Below are 18274 nucleotides of genomic sequence, written 5' to 3' on the forward strand. Positions count from 1 at the left end.
TGCATACACACACAGACTCTAAGGGACTACATGGGTGCACACACAGGCCACATCATGCCATACACAAACCCACAGATTACGGGTACATGCACCAATCTACAAAGTGTAGGCCTGTCCCATACCTAATTATCTTTGACAACACTCCAAACACACACACACACACACAATACACTCTCAGTCTACAGTTGACATACCGGCTATCACACGCTTCACAAATCTAATCAGAAACCTTCATCTCTATTTGGATCTACCACGTCTCAATCTGATGTTGTTTATCTGCGTGCATTAACTTGTTTATGTTAGTATGCCTGTTGCGTGAGCTTATTTACTTCATGTATCTCTGGTAGCATGTATGTATTTGCTTAGTAGTTTTAGACAGATCCATGCAAGCTTGGCAATGTTACAGCCTCACATAGTTACAATATCATATCATATTGTTTATTCCTGTCTGTCTGTCTATCTATCTGTCTGTCTGTCTTTTTAATTCCTGTCTGTCTGTCTTGTTTTGCTTCACTGTGTGCTTTTCTTCTCCGGCGTTCCAGAGCCGGATCCGCAGGATGTGGAACGACACGGTTCGGAAGCAGACGGAATCTTCCTTCATGGCGGGAGACATCAACAGTACTCCTTCACTCAACCGTGGTGAGACTCCCCACCCCCTTAACCCCCCTCTAACCCCCCTGCTGTCCCCCTCTCCAATCACGCACACCTCTATGGCAGGCTCATCAGAACTGACAGACAGACAGGCACAACGAAGTAGGAGCACTGCTGAGTCTACTGTCAGAGACAGAGAGCGTGGAAGAGGAGCCAGTGTACATTGACACGAGCAATAGCCTGAGCAGCCGGTGGCATACCATCGCCGTGGCAGCCATCGTCATGGGGATCAGAATTATCTGGGAGGGAGGGAAGAGTTGATGATGACAAAGAGGTAGTCGCTAAATCAACCGTCACTCTTTATGTTAATTTCATCCATTTTCTTTTTAATGAACTGATTAGCGTACGAGCTGGCTGGGGGTAATTAGTCTTATTGAAGAGAGTGACAGGAACAAGTGAGGGAGGAGGAGAGGAGCGAGGAGAGGAGGAGAGAGTAAGAAGAGAGGAGGGGAGGGGAAGGAGATTCGCTTTCCTGGAACTAACATCATGGAGGAAAAAGTATACACTGAGTATACCAAACATTAGAAACACCTTCCTAATATCCACTCTACAAGGTGTTGAAAGGGTTCCACAGGGATGATGGCCCATGTTGACTCCAATGCTTCCCACCGTTGTGTCAAGTTGGCTGGATGTCCATTGGGTGGTGGACCATTCTTGATAAACACAGCAAACTGTTGAGCGTGAAAAACCCAGCAGTTGCAGTTCTTGACACAAACCGGTGCGCCTGGCACATGCTACCGTACCCCATACACAATCCATGTCTCAAGGCTTAAAATTCCTTCTTTAACCTGTCTCCTCTCCTTCATCTACACTGATTGAAGTGGATTTAACAAGTGACATCAATAAGCTTTCACCTGGATTCACCTGGTCAGTCTGTCATGGAAAGAGCAGGTGTTCTTAATGTTTTGTATACTCAGTTTATAGGGAAAGAGGGAGGAGGAATTGAGGGATAGAGGGAGCTGGGATAAAGAGAAGAGGGATAGGTGAAGGACGGATAGAGGAGGGATAGAGCTAGAGGGAGAAACGCTAAACAAAGGTGCTGCCAAGTGCGAAGTCCTTTCTTTTCCCGAGCGTTTGAAAAAGTTTGTCATTGTTGGCAGAAAGCGAAAGATGGCCGCTCCATTCGAAAGACAGAGAGAAAGAACGAGAGAGCGAGAAATAAAGAGAAGGAGAGACGCTATCATGGAGAATAATTAAATGGGACGAATCTCGACGAGAGCCGCTGTCTTCGTTGTTATCGCTGGCATCTCTTATCTCTTTGATTTCCCCACTTAACTTCTTTATCAACTTGTTTCTCTTCAGACAATAGTGATCTGTCCAGGAGACAAGGCGTGATGAGGCTTCCTCCTCTCTGAATGAAGCTCCCCAGCTTCCCAGTGCCTGGCCTACTTTCTCTCTCCAACACTTAAAAGTTATTGTTTTTAAATTGTCGACAGGATATTCTTCCGAGGTGTTTCTGGTGTGGAGAGAGACAGGGACGAGAGAGCGAGAGAGAGAGAGAGAATGAGAGAGGGGATAAAAGAGTGACTGTGTGCGTGAGGTAGAAAGCAAGAGAAAGAATTGGAGAGTGAGTGAATGAGGGAGTTGATGGGTGAACGAACTAACAAAGAAATGAAAGAATGTGAGTGTTTTAGTGTTAAATTCTCTCTGTGAATTTCTGTCTTTCTCATTGTCTCTGTGATGAATGGTTTGGTTGAGACCTGATGGTTGTACTTCGCCTTAGACCACTCTCCGTCATGCTGTCCTATTTTTAATTTCATGGCATTTCTATTCGACCGCCTGGGGCTGAAGCCATACATGGGCATTACAGAACATTCTCAATGTTCCATTTCTTTGAATTATATTTGTCTAAAGGTGGCATTCGCATTTCACTGTGAAATGAACTGTGTTTCAATGACTGCACTCTCTGACTACGTAATGATATGCATTAGTATTCCCCCTTCGACTACGTTGTAAGATACAGAACAATATTCCAAATGGCAACACTGCCTGCAAACAGAACCTTTCCGCTGGAAATGTATTTTACTCAAAGGTTACAATAGCAAGGTAAAAACATTCAGGGGTGTACTGTTAAATGCATTACCCTGTAGAACATTACTGTGACATATATATTCCTATCTATTTGAATATAAATATAACATATTTTTTAATAACCTGTCAATGGCCTGTATTACTATGTATAATGTTAATTATGTATTATGTATAATATTCATGATGTATTATATTTTGAGGCATTGTTATCACATTTATACAGTGCCTCTAATTATATTGTCTGTTATATTTTTGTATTATCATATCAAATGTTGTTAATATACCAAAACAAACCTAAAAAGATGTTTATGGTAAAGTAGATGTTTATGGTAAAGTAGATGTTTATGGTAAAGTAGATGTTTATGGTAAAGTTGATGTTTATGGTAAAGTAGATGTTTATGGTAAAGTAGATGTTTATGGTAAAGTAGATGTTTAGGGTAAAATAGATGTTTATGGTAAAGTAGATGTTTATGGTAAAATAGATGTTTATGGTAAAGTAGATGTTTATGGTAAAGTAGATGTTTATGGTAAAGTAGATGTTTATGGTAAAGTAGATGTTATGGTAAAGTAGATGTTTATGGTAAAGTAGATGTTTATGCTAAAGTAGATGTTTATGGTAAAGTTGATGTTTATGGTAAAGTAGATGTTTATGGTAAAGTAGATGTTTATGGTAAAGTAGATGTTTAGGGTAAAATAGATGTTTATGGTAAAGTAGATGTTTATGGTAAAGTAGATGTTATGGTAAAGTCGATATTTATGGTAAAGTAGATGTTTATGGTAAAGTAGATGTTTATGGTAAAGTAGATGTTTATGGTAAAGTAGATGTTTATGTTTTATGATATGTCTCTTTCTCTTAGCCACCATGGGAAACCACCTCCTGACCAACCCAGTGTTACAGACTCGTACCGGCACCTCTCCCTACAACACCCTACTGGCTGAGAGCTTCACTCCCCCTTCTCCTGGGGTCTTCAACTCCACCGGTAAGTAAACCTTAGTATGTATGTGTGTGTGTGTGTGTGTGTGTGTGTGTGTGTGTGTGTGTGTGTGTGTGTGTGTGTGTGTGTGTGTGTGTGTGTGTGTGTGTGTGTGTGTGTGTGTGTGTGTGTGTGTGTGTGTGTGTGTACGTCCATAGTGCGTGTGCTTCTGCATATTATGCAAATATATTTTCTTGTTTTTTTGTGTCTAAATATTTTTCTGTCTGTTAGTCTTTTTATGCCTCATTGTGTATGGAGGATGAAAAAAGTGTGTGTGTGTGTGTGTTTCACTGGTGGTGAGTGTATGTATCTGTCAGACGGATTCAGCAGTAGAGAGAGAGAGAGCCGTGCCAACTGCCTAGCCATCTGGCCAGGTCTCTAATCCTGCCTTGTTGATATGAAGAAGCAGAAATTGATTAGAAGTAAAGCTTCATCTGTGACTGAAGGAGAAATCTTGGGGACAGCTTCCCTTCTCAGACTCTCCCCAGAGTAAATGTGTCACATCCAGTTGTAATGCTGTGATAATTCACTGAGAACAGCAGCAGACAGCGGTGGCTAGAGTGATTGGGACAGTGGACTCCATTCAGATTCATGTATCTGATTTGTTCGGGTTTAAGGAGCATTTTGATTGTAGGATTTAGATACTATAAATACACTGAGTATACAAAACATTAAGAACCTGCTCTTTCCATGACATAGACTGACCAGGTGAATCCAGGTGAAAGCTATGATCCCTTATTGATGTCACCTGTTAAATCCACTTCAATCAGTGTAGATGAAGGGGAGGAGACAGGTTAAAGAAGGAGACAATTGAGACATGGATTGTGTATGTGTGTCATTCAGAGGGTGAATGGACAAGACAAATTATTTAAGTGCCTTTGAACAGGGTATGGTAGTAGGTGCCAGGCGTATCGGTTTGGAACTCAATATTAGGAATGTGTCCTTAATGTTTTGTACACTCGGTGTATATACTGTTGAAGTCGGAAGTCTACATACACTTAGGTTGGAGTCATAAAAACTCATTTTTCAACCACTCCACACATTTCTTCTTAACTTCTTAACAAACTATAGTTTTGGAAATGTGCACAAGTCATTTTTCCAACAATTGTTTACAGACAGATTATTTCACTTATAACTCACTGTATCACAATTCCAGTGGGTCAGAAGTTTACATACACTAAGTTGACTGTGCCTTTAAACAGCTTGGAAAATTCCAGAAAATGATGTAATGGCTTTAGAAGCTTCTGGTAGGCTAATTGACATCATTTGAGTCAATTGGAGGTGTACCTGTGGATGTATTTCAAGGCTTACCTTCAAACTCAGTGCCTCTTTACTTGACATCATGGGAAAATCAAAAGAAATCAGCCAAGACCTCAAAAAATAAATTGTAGACCTCCACAAGTCTGGTTCATCCTTGGGAGCCATTTCCAAATGCCTGAAGGTACCACGTCCATCTGTACAAACAATAGTACGGAAGTATAAACACCATGTACGCAATCCCAGAACAACAGCAAAGGACCTTGTGAAGATGTTGGAGGAAACATGTACAAAAGTATCTATATCCACAGTAAAACGAGTCCTCTATCAACATAACCTGAAAGGCCGCTCAGCAAGAAAGAAGCCACTGCTCCAAAACCGCCATAAAAAAGCCAGACTACGGTTTGCAACTGCACATGGGGACAAAGATTGTACTTTTTGGAGAAATGTCCTCTGGTCTAATGAAACAAAAATAGAACTGTTTGGTCATAATCACCATCGTTATGTTTGGAGGAAAAAGGGGGAGGCTTGCAAGCCACAGAACACCATCTCAACCGTGAAGCACGGGGGTGGCAGCATCATGTTGTGGGGGTGCTTTGCTGCAGGAGGGACTGGTGCACTTCACAAAATAGATGGCATCATGAGGTAGGAAAATGATGTGGATATATTGAAGCAACATCTCAAGACATCAGTCAGGAAGTTAAAGCTTGGTCGCAAATGGGTCTTCCAAATGGACAATGACCTCAAGCATACTTCCAAAGTTGTGGCTAAATGGCTTAAGGACAGCAAAGTCAAGGTATTGGAGTGGCCATCACAAAGCCCTGACCTCAATCCTATAGAAAATGTGTGGGCAGACCTGAAAAAGCATGTGCGAGCAAGGAAGCCTACAAACCTGACTCAGTTACACCAGCAAAATTCACCCAACTTATTGTGGGAAGGTTGTGGAAGGCTACCCGAAACGTTTCACCCAAGTTAAACAATTTAAAGGCAATTCTACCAAATACTAATTGAGTGTATGTAAACTTCTGACCCACTGGGAATGTGATGAAAGAAATAGAACCTGAAATAAATCATTCTCTCTACTATTATTCTGACATTTCACATTCTTAAAATAATGTGGTGATCCTAACTGACCTAATACAGGGAATTTTTACTATGATTAAATGTCAGGAATTGTGAAAAACTGAGTTTAAATGTATTTGGCTAAGGTGTATGTAAACTTCCGACTTCAATTATAGTATACTAGATAGATCCTCTGGCAGTAGCCCTTGGGTAGTAGTCCTACTTTGTATTCCCTATTCTTACAGTAAAGCTATCCATAGTATTCTCATAGTACTGTAGGTCTTAAGTAGAGGCGCTATCCAGAGTACTTGCTCGGTGCTCCCTCCTCTCTATCTCTTCTCTATCTGTGTGCTCCCTGCCTGACTGAGAGGGAGTGTGCCAGCCAGTAGGGAGTTACTATAGTAGCAGCCCGTTGTGTCGTCGTAGAGGCCTGAAATTGTAGACAGCATCTCTGTTTAATATTTTAAACACTCTCTGCACATTGCGTCAGGCAGCCTGACGGCCACGGGGTCCGGCTCAGCAGCGGCAGGGACATTTTTAGAACCCTGAGAGGAGAGGAAGTAGGAAGTGTACTTCATTAGAATGTCTAATTAGCCCTTCCACCACCACCATAGCAACCGCCGACGAGTCTTGATTAAAATCATACCACGCATTAAAAATTAAATCCACACCGAACCGCAGTCTAACGCGGATTTGCTTAGGGAAGCCATGCCTCGCCATGCCTCTCATTTCGATACGATCACTCTGTGATGGCAATTTGGGAGGAAAATCACAACATATTTTGGTGTGTTGAAGGCGCGTCGTAGAATAAGCATTACTGCTACTTTATGAGATGGTGGTGCATGCATTATGGATGCACTGAATCACAGGCTCGCAGACAGCAGAATATACCCTAGTGGTTTCTGTGTGTGTGTGTGTGTGTGTGTGTGTGTGTGTGTGTGTGTGTGTGTGTGTGGGTGTGTGTGTGTGTGTGTGTGTGTGTGTGTGTATGTGTGTGTGTGTGTGTGTGTGTGTGTGTGTGTGTGTGTGTGTGTGTGTGTGTGTGTGTGTGTGTGTGTGGTGTAAATGATGGTGGATTATCATGTCAAAACTACAAGTGTGTTTGTTTATGAGGCCGTGTGTGTTTGTGTGCCTGTGTTTTATCAATGATTTATAGATGATTTACACTAGATGACTAACAGGAGGCTCTGTTTTGAAGCCACCACTTCTCCATCTTGGCACACCCTCACCGTTGTACATTTTTGGGGGGGAAGCTATGGAAAAGCATTTATTAATGTCTACATTTGTTTTTGCCACGTTTATTATATTATAGAGCTAAACATAAAATACAAAATACATATCATTTTTGGTTCTAACATTACTGTCCCCACTACAACATCAAAATACTTAAAAATACATGTCATTGTGTCCTTGAAACATTGAATTAACATACTGTATAATTCCATTAATTCCTATGAAGGACTGCTTCTTCTGAGGAGTGCCAAAATGGCTGACCGTTGGCTTCAAAGCCTCTTACTGGCTAATACATTGGCTTGTATATTTGTTTGAGTGGTTTGACTTTTGTTGTGGGTATTATTGGCTGATGTGTTCTCTTGTTAGTCTTTATCATAGCAATAAAAGCTATTGATTGTAGAGAGCGGGGGTGAGAGAGGGAGAGCAAAATAGAGCGACAGAGAGAGAGTGATGAAAGAGAGAGAGGAGGAGTAAAAGTGACTCACTCAACAGTATTTTTCATTCCTTTCTTTGTGGCTTCTCCATGGATCTACAGGAACCTTCCGTGACCCAAGTATGTCCACGTCTATAAACCTTTATGTTACTATCAGTGTGTATTATAGTGTTTACACAAATATTATATTTTCTCAAAATAATCATGTTTAAGTCATAATTCTATTGAATAACCCCTATGTGTTGTGTGTGCTGTGTGTTTGTGCAGAGAACACTCTGTGTAAGGCCCGTGAACCATGTGGTATGGACACCCTGCCCCTCAATGGTAACTTCAACAACAGCTACTCCCTCCGCAGCGTGGGGCCGGTGGGCGGCGGCGGGGGCAGCTGTGACTTCCTGGGCGGGGGCATGGGGTGTGCAGACACCCCCCCTCCCCTCCTCAACCCCCGCGGGTCTGAGACCCTGGGCGGGGACGGAATACGGCGCAACCTGTCTGACGCAGCTGCCTTCGAGAAGATGATCATCTCTGAGCTGGTGCACAACAACCTGCGTGGGGGAGGAGCTGGGGGCGGGGATAGGGTCTGTGGTAGTCTGGCGAGGGGCCCTCCTCACGGCGGAGTAGGCCGAGGCACGGGAGTAGCTGTGCCAGAGCCGAGCATCAGCCTGGACGACGACGAGGACTTCCTGTCCAGAGAAGGCGGGCGCCAGAGGACGCCGCAGGACGTCGAGCTGCTCTACAAAGCTCTGGAGGAGCCGCTGCTGCTGCAGAGAGCCCAGTCTGTCCTTTACCAGTCTGACCCCGAGGAGTCAGAGAGCTACACGGCCGACCTCACAGAGAGCCTGGGCCACAGCGGCCACAGTGGGCACAGCGCCGGAGGCCAGGGGTCTGGGGGACAGGGGCCTGACTCTCCCGCCAGGGACTCTCTGTACACCAGCATCACCAACCTGCGAGACTCGCCCTACCCGGACAGTAGCCCTGAGCCCCTGGAGGTGGTGCCCCGCTCGGCCCAGCCCCCTGAGGAGCTCTATTACAGCTCTGGAAGGCCGGCCCTGGGGTCTCGAGGAGCACCCATGCAGACCTTCTACCAGGCCCCGCCCCCCAGGAGGCCCAGTAGGGAGGGGGAGGGGCACCCCGTCCAGGAGCCCACCCACAGCGAGGGAGACGGACAGATGCAGCTGGTCACCAGCCTGTGACTGGAACCGGGAGGATGCGGACGGGGACCAAGATGATGAGCATGAGGATGAAGGCTGGCTGGTTGCCTCCTCAGAACCCGCCTCTCTCTCTCTTTCTCTCGCTCCTCTCCACTTCCTGCTTGATTGGTTGCCTTTTTTCCCCTCTTTATTTGTATTGAAAGATGAGCGAACAAATTTACTTTTAAGGAGAGTTTTAGCTGTCTCCACGGCAACAGTCTTATCCTAGAGAACCTCCGCTGTCTGGTGGAGATGAATGATGGCTGAGTTGTTCTTCTCTGGAACATTCACCTGCTCTCTCCTTCTGTCTCTTCAACATCCCCCTTTCTCTTGGCACGCAGCAGACAGATGCCAAGTCCAGCACTCTGAATGTACCAATCCAACAAACCCCTTATACCTTACGCATACAGAGCTACAGATATTTCTCAACTTAACTTTGTTCAAAGTCAATTTATTTAATTTCACTGAATTTCTACAAACATTCCTCTAGAGAAATGGTTCTCATTTTCTAGTTCCCTTTTCTCTTTCCCTTTTTCATGTTCCATCTCTCTTTTTGTTTACTCATCATTGTCTCGGCGTAGTTAGCTGTGGAGACAGGGGATATACTGTAGTAGCCTATTATACCATAGGAAAAAAATCTCTGAAAGCTACTTCAGTGTTGCCAAAAATACATTTTCCCAGCTAGAACAGAAACTGGAGCATTCGCACACACACAGACATACACACAGACACACACACACGCTCACTCACTCACAGAAGTGCTTGTTTCTGAACATCAGACACAACCCTCCATCTGAGTAAAAAGAAGCCAGAACAATTATTCAGACAAGGCAGTTGGAGCTGCCTAAGAGTAGTTGCCTTTATTTTATCTTGCTATGAACTGACTCTTATGTACAGAACTAGAGGAGAGACTGAGGAAGTAGGAAGTACACCACAGGACAGGAAGGCTGTTTGAGGGGTCAAGGGTCAGGGATCAAGAGGTAGATCTTTAGGACTCGAGGAATGGACAAGGACTTTTTTTTTATTTGGGCTTTTTTGTTATTTTCTTCAGACATTTGAAAAGTAAAAGACTGCTTTACTAACTTTGGAGAAGAATATGTTATCTTGGTGACATTCTGTTGCATCACCCGGAGGGTTATTAAGGGACAGATTGTGCACCCTTTAAGAATGGATGCCCTCTTCAATGGATGTGTACACGTCACCTGTGTGTGGTTGTGACAGAATGGACTCTAAATGTTGGAACCACTTCAGCCGTTACGCAAGTCTAACCCTGTACATATGAACCACACAAACTACAGTACTTACTCTACTCCTACCGTGTAAATAGAGAAACCAGATGAAGAAAAGCAACAAAAAAGTAAGAAATACTAAAAACTGACTTCTTGTACTGCAACAAAACAACAAAAGAAAAAAAGAAAATGTTTTGGAGTTTGTGACCTGAATGATGCACTCTATCTCTCTGCCTGTCATTCTTTATCTTGCTCTCTCACTGTCGTTCTCTTGAGTCATAACTAGTGCTGTGCCATTCAGTGAAAATCTCTCGAACAGAAAAACAGAGAGAGAGAAAGAGTATGATGGGTGGTAGATTTTGCGTACAAATAAAAACGTTTTTTTAAAAAGTCCTGGCACAATTTTATGTAATATAATCCATTACATGTTGTTAATGTTTGACCTTTGACATTCCCAGACAGGAAGTGCTCAGTGTGGGCGGAGGGAGGGGGGATAGATGTCATAATAACATGTCATACTGTGCCTCATCACGGGCGTTCCAATGCATTGTGGTTCAAGGACAGCAGCCATAATGTGATTTTGGTCAGTAATGTATTGTTTGAAAGGTTATATCCTAGATATAACTAAATTATATCATTTTAATATGATGGGTTTTAGCATGTCAGATAGCATTTGTTTTCTATCAAAACGTCTTTCATTTTGCTGTTTCTAACAGATAGTTTTAGTATTATTCCAGAGTCTAATGTGACAATGAATTCCCGGGGGGGGGGGGGGGGTGTGTGTGTGTGTGTGTGTGTGTGTGTGTGTGTGTGTGTGTGTGTGTGTGTGTGTGTGTGTGTGTGTGTGTGTGTGGTGTGTGTGTGTGTGTGTGTGTGTGTGTGTGTGTGAGAGAGAGAGAGAGAGCGTGTGTGTGCGAGAGAGTTTGTGTGTGTGTGTGTGTGTGTGTGTGTACATGTGCAAGAGAGTGTGTGTGTACATGTGGGTGTGTGATATGCTCAAGCATATGTACCATATTCATGGGGATTTTGTAAGTGTGTACATTCAAAAAGCTATTTTTGTTGGGTGAATTGAATGCACATCAGAGGAAGGGGACAGTAATTCTATATCTAGGAGAAAGCCTTTTATTCTATTAGCTTCCATCTCAAAGACGCGGGTAGCCAGCTGCTTCTGTGTGGCTGTTCCTGAGGGTTCAGGTACCAACGTAAAACTGGGACACTTCAGGCTGCCTCACAGGACCTTGAGCAAGGAACAATGACAGGGTTTGTCCGAAATGGCACCCTATTTCATATGTAGTGCAGTACTGATCAGGGCCTCCCTATGTAGTGAACTATTATTGACCAGAGCCCTATGTAGTGAACTACTATTGACCAGAGCCCTATGTAGTGAACTATTATTGACCAGAGCCCTATGCGAACAAAGACAGAACTTGGAACAAAGACGCATGCTGTGTTCAAAATGGAACCATAGTGCACAACTTTTCACCAGGGCAAAAGTTGTCCACTATGTAGGGAATAGGGTACCATTTCAGACACAGACAGTACAGTCAGAATGACAGGCAGAGTTGACCGATGGGACCATCCAGTCAGAATGACAGGGAGACTTGACCGATGGGACCATCCAGTCAGAATGACAGGGAGACTTGACCGATGGGACCATCCAGTCAGAATGACAGGGAGACTTGACCGATGGGACCATCCAGTCAGAATGACAGGGAGACTTGACCGATGGGACCATCAGTCAGAATGACAGGCAGACTTGACCGATGGGACCATCCAGTCAGAATGACAGGGAGACTTGACCGATGGGACCATCCAGTCAGAATGACAGGCAGAGTTGACCGATGGGACCATCCAGTCAGAATGACAGGCAGAGTTGACCGATGGGACCATCCAGTCAGAATGACAGGCAGACTTGACCGATGGGACCATCCAGTCAGAATGACGGGCAGAGTTGACCGATGGGACCATCCAGTCAGAATGACAGGCAGAGTTGACCGATGGGACCATCCAGTCAGAATGACAGGCAGAGTTGACCGATGGGACCATCCAGTCAGAATGACAGGCAGAGTTGACCGATGGGACCAGAATGTCAGAATGTTGCGTTGCCGTATGAAAGCGATTCCAGAGAGAAACCATCCATCTAACCAGAGATGTATTCATGAGGTTCCTTCCTCCTAAAGTCTGTCCCAACCTTGAAAAGCTGAGAGTTTTGCCATTCTCTTTATTTATGTATTTTTCTAATGCTTTATTTATCTCTATATTTATTTATGTATTTGGAATATTTATTTCTATGTTCATTTATTCGTGCTTTATTTTTTATTTTTCAAGATCTCTGTCTGTACATAGCTGAGCTGTGCAATGCGAATGCTGAAGTAAGCCCATTTAAATGTGCAGTACATTTAGGCAAGTAGATGGATTCTCCAGCGTCCACTTCAGGGTGACATTTGGTTAGGGCCTGGGTGTCCCACTTCTTCCTAAAGAGTCCTAAAGGGCACATTGAGTTTAGTTGTGGCTCTTGGGGGAGAAAGAGAAGGATTGAGAGCCAGGATAGAATTAAGAATATATTCATTTTTTCCTCTATTTCTTCTAGGTTGAGGAATCTCTCTTAGTTCAGACTCAGATAGGAGGCCCTGTCATCAGCATCCCAGGTATTCTACAGGAGGCATGTGTGCAATACTGGGCTGGTGTGTCTGACTTGGTTTAACATTGGAAACGGCCAGGTTGGGTAGTGTTACTATTTGCCTACCACTGGACCGCTGTGTATGTCTGTGTTTACAGAAGGATTCGATAATTATGCACATTTTCTTTTGCTTGTTACTGGAAATATTAATTAAACATTGGCCTTGCAGCTCATAGTTAATTCAATAGGAGCATTGACCGGTCAGCAATGGACAATTGAATGTATTTTGATTAGAAGGAATAACTAAAAGTGAATTAATGCTGACCGCCATCATTATTATCATCACCTCCTACACCTTTATTGATGTGATCTACAAAGTTTACCTTTAGCTGGTGACCTCACAGGGACAGACACTGTGTACGGACAGACTCACCAGGAGGGGAACAACCTGCATCACCATCTCCTGTGTAGTCTCTCTCTCTCTCTCTCTCTCTCTCTCTCTCTCTCTCTCTCTCTCTCTCTCTCTCTCTCTCTCTCTCTCTCTCTCTCTCTCTCTCTCTCTCTCTCTCCCTCTCTCGCTCTCTCACTCTCTCACTCTCTCACTCTCCCTCTCTCTCGCTCTCTCGCTCTCTCTCTCTCTCTCTCTCTCCCTCTCTCGCTCTCTCACTCTCTCACTCTCTCACTCTCCCTCTCTCTCGCTCTCTCGCTCTCTCGCTCTCTCTCTCTCTCTCTCTCTCTCTCTCTCTCTCTCTCTCTCACTCCATCCCATCTTATTCCACCAATGGGCTCTCTTTTAGCCAAGCATTAATCCCAGAGTATTGTTTGGAGTTAATTTGTTTGTCTAAAGCTTTGTTTACACCAGATTGATATCTCAATAAACAGTGGAGCCGTACTGTATTGTGATAATGCTAGTGATTATACAGCAGAAAGCACTGTAGGACCCAGAGTCCTGCTCAATGGGAGTTTCACCCCCATCTAAATCCCTATGTTACCTCTGATTAGGATAATAACACTGGCTAATCATTTACTGGGCTGAGACCACAGAGGGAGAGACCTCTATACACACACAAACACTCTCTCTCTCTCTCTCTCCCTCCCCCTCACTCTCTCACCCACTTCCAGCCCACTACTCCCTGCACGTGCTTCTAGCCCCTACCTCCATGTGTGCAGGCAGGTGGATTGAAGGTTCTTATAGGATAGAGTTGGAGTCAGTCTGTCCCTTCAGTCTGCGGCCCCTGCAGCTCTACCCCAGTAGAACAGTCATCTCTTAGTGTACCAATAGACAGCGGAGGACCCTGTGATCTGACAGTAACGTTGCCCTGCTGCTGACCTTCTCAGATGGACTGTTTCTCTCCCAGATTTGTGATGCCCATATCCTGTGACCTCTGCGTTAGTGTGAAAACATGTCAGTGGTTCCTCTGCAGCGGAGCGGAGGAGAGGAGAGGAGGAGCACTGGGTCATGTAGTCTATCCCCAGGGAACTGCCATAAAGGGAGCGGTGTCAGGACATGTGATGTCACAGTTGGCCAGGGACAGAGTGTGTGTGGGGGGATGAGTGTCAGTGTGCCTGTGTGTTCGTGCAAGGTTATACAGGAAGCAGAGATAAGGATGTGATTTATTGTTCTAGATGCCTTACTGTTGCCGTGGTGAGAAGTCAGGAAGTTCCAGTTGATCAATTGTTCCAATTGTTCAACTAACCAGGCGCATTAGATCAACTCCACTGGCCTAACAAACCCATTGTAACAGTAACACAGAGGTCTCTGTCGGTGTAGTGAAATTATTGAGATATAATAGGAATCAACTGCCACATCAACTGGACAAGGGAGATTTTCAGAGTGATAAGGAATGCAACAGGCTTTCCTATAGAGAATAATAAATTAGTACTATTTTGTTATTGGTCTCTTGTTACGTGTCCACATGACTATATACAGTACCTATATCATAGTTTTAAGAATATGTAGGAGTATGATTACACAAATGCAGTGACAAGGATTGTGCTGTTTATTTTTGTGTTGGGTAACTGTCCGTCCATGGAGCTGAGTTATGGCTCAAAGCGGCGGCCATCTTTTATACACAGGGTGGGACTAACAGATGGATTTCTGGGTAGGCTAGGTTGGGTACTCTACACCCAGAACCTCTGGTCCAAAATCAAAAGACAACACACACACACACACACACACACACACACACACACACACACACACACACAACACACACACACACACACACACACACACACACACACACACACACACACACACACACACACACACACACACACACACACACACACACACACTACACGCATAGTAACACACATACATGTCCAGTCAGGTTAGGTAGTTTAAACTACTGTGTACAGTGAAGTGGCGCTAGAGATCATAAAAGATCATAAGGGATTTACCGTTTACATGTTCAAAGTCGATCCACGTAACTGTAGGAGCTAGGAGCAGGCTGACGTTGACCTATTCATTTTTGTAGGCATGTTTTTCTATTTCTGAACACACATCCCAGTACTCTGGCTCCTCTGACTGTGTGACTCTGATCTGAACTGTGTCTGAAACTCTGCATGTGTGGATGACTAATGCTATGGGACACTGATGAACCATCTCTATAGTGAGCAGCTCCATGGGACACACATACTCCCCACGAGGCTGACTGGTCACTGTAGGCTAGAGATGCTGGTCTAAGTGGCCAGCCACCTATCAAGGTCTATTGGTGAGTGTTCTGCATGGCTGTAAGTGTACATGGGCAGGGTCTGGGAAATATGCATGAGGTGTTCTGGGCTCTATACTGTAGGAGGGGCTGTGATGCTGTTAGTAGCAGGTCAGTATGTTCATTGGTCAGACCCAGCCAGACAGTATTAGACATTAGGAATGACCAGACAGGTAGACAGTCTAAGGCAGAGAAGTGTTGGTAAGAGATGAGTGACAACTGGTAGAACTGTTGCTGGGCGTATGGACGGAAGGGCTCAGTTTGGGAGGTTCATCATCAGTAGGAACTTTTAGGACTGAGTACTGATCGTGTGCCATTGGGGTGATGATAATGTGTACATCTCCATTTAGAGTACTTCTCTTAGATTTTACTATGATGGGTTTTTCGCCATTCATTTATTCTGTACTGCTGAATCCTTTCTAAAGAGAGGTTGATGTAAAACCTTGATTCAGTTTTGTTATTTTTTTATTTGAGGACTGATGTGTGATTCTTTTCTCACGTCATTGCTTTGACAGCTGTCTGTCTATCTGGGTCAAAGGGGGTGGTGGTTTTCTGTGAGCGTTTGCGTCATCGCAGGTCAGCGCGACCCTGTATCAGCACATATTAATAAAAAACTATTTAAAATCGAACTACCTTGTGTCAATAATGGACTAGAGTTTCCCTACAATCTTTCCATGTGCATTCATTCTAATGCTGTGTGGGTGTCTTTCAAGCTGAAAATGAAAAGGTGTCTTTAAGTGCTAATGATTTATTCATGGTTTGGCCTGCAGGGTGATGGGATCTGAGTATGGTGGTGTATTAAACCTCAGCCTCGTACCAACAGGAGTACAAGACTCAACACTCCCTGCCTCTGCCTTGCTCTGAGTAAGCTCTCTTCTCAACCACATGCAGATGTAACTGTGGGTGGGTTGATTATTTTTCTTGTCTTCTATCCAAGGCCTTCAAACAAACAAAACAATCAAAGAAAAGCTAAAGAAAGGCGAGAGAAAGGAGACGTTGTTTCAATACGAGTCATGTTCTCACTCCCACTCAGGGTTGGTTGGTTAGCGACTGGTCCTGTACGCCCACCATGATTGGAAGACGACCAACAAGGTTATTCTATGTTGAGGAGGGTGAGGAGGGTTAGTTCATGCTGAGAAATCAACGGTTGTTCATAACAAATGGTCCTGAGCACCAGTGGCAGACATTGAGAACAGAGGTGGGTGGTTTCAGTCAGGGCTGGGCAGATTACTTAAAAAATGTGAAGAGTTGCTTGGGTATACAGTAGACTTAGTGAGCCGTATGATAATGCAAACATGGATAGCAGTATGGTGCAGTACTGTACAACCACCATTTTGGATGTTTCATAGCAGAAAGCCGGCCATTCACAGGAAGTGAAACTACATTAGTGAGTTTGCCATGGCAACAACAAACTACAAGCATGAATGTTTCTGTAGTGTTCACTTCCCCTTAACTTATAGTTTGTGATGTGAGGGCCCTACATTGAAGTGAAGGGGTTTGTAGTACAGTATCCAGCCTCCCTTGAAAGCTCCTTGTTACTGATAGTGTGTCATCAGTGTTTGATAAGTTTCTCCTGGAGGGGTTCGTTTCCTTGATGGCTCATAATCCTGGCCATTGTAGAATCTGATCGTTAGCTAATTAGCTCTTAGCTAATTATTATGTGCATCAGAGCGTCTTAATTCATAATTATATGGCTTCCTACTACCATCATCATCAATCCTGTCCCTCTGCTCCTTTGCTCTGTCTGCTTGGTGTGTGTGTGTGTGTGTGTTTCATACAAAATATAATGTGTGTGTTTCGTACATTGTAGTACATGTATGATACACACACTCCTCCCTCTCCTGGCCCCTACTGTGCCTCCTCAGTGGTAGTCCCTGTGGGGGAGCTCTCCAGCCTTGACCACCCAGTCACCCCACACTTCAGCACTGTTACAATAAAAGACACACGTGAACACACGCCTAGGGCCTACTAGGCAGACAGATAGAGGGGCAATCTGCATCATTCACACGGCCTCCCTGTCACCCCAGATACACTCCTCCACTCCCCAGCACTCACACAGCCACAGAGGTGAGGCCATCTCAGCAGAAAGGTCGAAATAGCCCTTGCCAAGGTTAGTGGCCATTTTGGGCACTCTGAGATGGCATGAGTAGTACACATCACTCACAGAACCTAACATCGCTGTAATAATAGACAGTCAGCTATTAAACTAAGACTGAACCAGCACTGGTGATGTCACTGGGTTCTTCCTGGTTCTTTACTGCCCTCAAGTGTTTGGAATTAGCTATGTTCCTCTATTATACAGTATGTGTCAAGGTAGTGATAGTAGGCTATGATTCTCCTTTATTCCCCCCCCCCCTCTATCTATGCACCACAGTGTTCTCTCCTTCTCTCTGTTAGTGTTTGCTACAGAGTAGTGTCCTCTCTTTCACACCTCTCTGCATTCCCTTTCTCATCTAAGCCAAGTAGGATATTAGATGAGCAGATTGTCTTCCGCTCCTAAAGGGTGTCTCTGTGCTCCAATTATATTTGAAGAAAATACAGCATGTGGTATGAGAAGAAATATATATGTTTTAATTAAACATATTTTGCATACAAATAATGGAAAATGTTTTAGTCACTAAAAGAATATCCTTCTATATGGGAGGGTAAAATAATATCCCTCTATACGGGAGGGTAAAATAATATCCCTCTATACGGGAGGGTAAAATAATATCCCTCTATACGGGAGGGTAAAATAATATCCCTCTATACGGGAGGGTAAAATAATATCCCTCTATACGGGAGGGTAAAATAATATCCCTCTATACGGGAGGGTAAAATAATGCATGGTCATTGAAGCATTAGTCATACTAATTCAATCAAATCAAAGCAAACAAATAT

The 18274-nt window shown here is 44.0% G+C and overlaps 1 protein-coding gene across 2 annotated transcripts in view; it reads left to right on the forward strand.

The window, feature by feature from the left end:
• The window catches only part of LOC106593982 (adhesion G protein-coupled receptor L1-like), a 208210-nt gene extending 197395 nt beyond the window's left edge, over positions 1 to 10815 (forward strand). For both annotated transcript variants that reach the window (XM_045720055.2, XM_082976429.1), the window contains exons 22-25: positions 543 to 639; positions 3540 to 3662; positions 7744 to 7761; positions 7909 to 10815. In XM_045720055.2, coding sequence (XP_045576011.2) covers positions 543 to 639; positions 3540 to 3662; positions 7744 to 7761; positions 7909 to 8834 — 1164 coding nt within the window. In that variant the 3' untranslated portion in view covers positions 8835 to 10815. The remainder of the gene's footprint in view (positions 1 to 542; positions 640 to 3539; positions 3663 to 7743; positions 7762 to 7908) is intronic.
• Positions 10816 to 18274: the final 7459 nt, after the last annotated feature.

This window comes from Salmo salar, chromosome 06, assembly GCF_965601325.2.
Source record: "Salmo salar chromosome 06, fSalSal1, whole genome shotgun sequence".
Taxonomy (NCBI): Eukaryota; Metazoa; Chordata; class Actinopteri; order Salmoniformes; family Salmonidae; genus Salmo; species Salmo salar.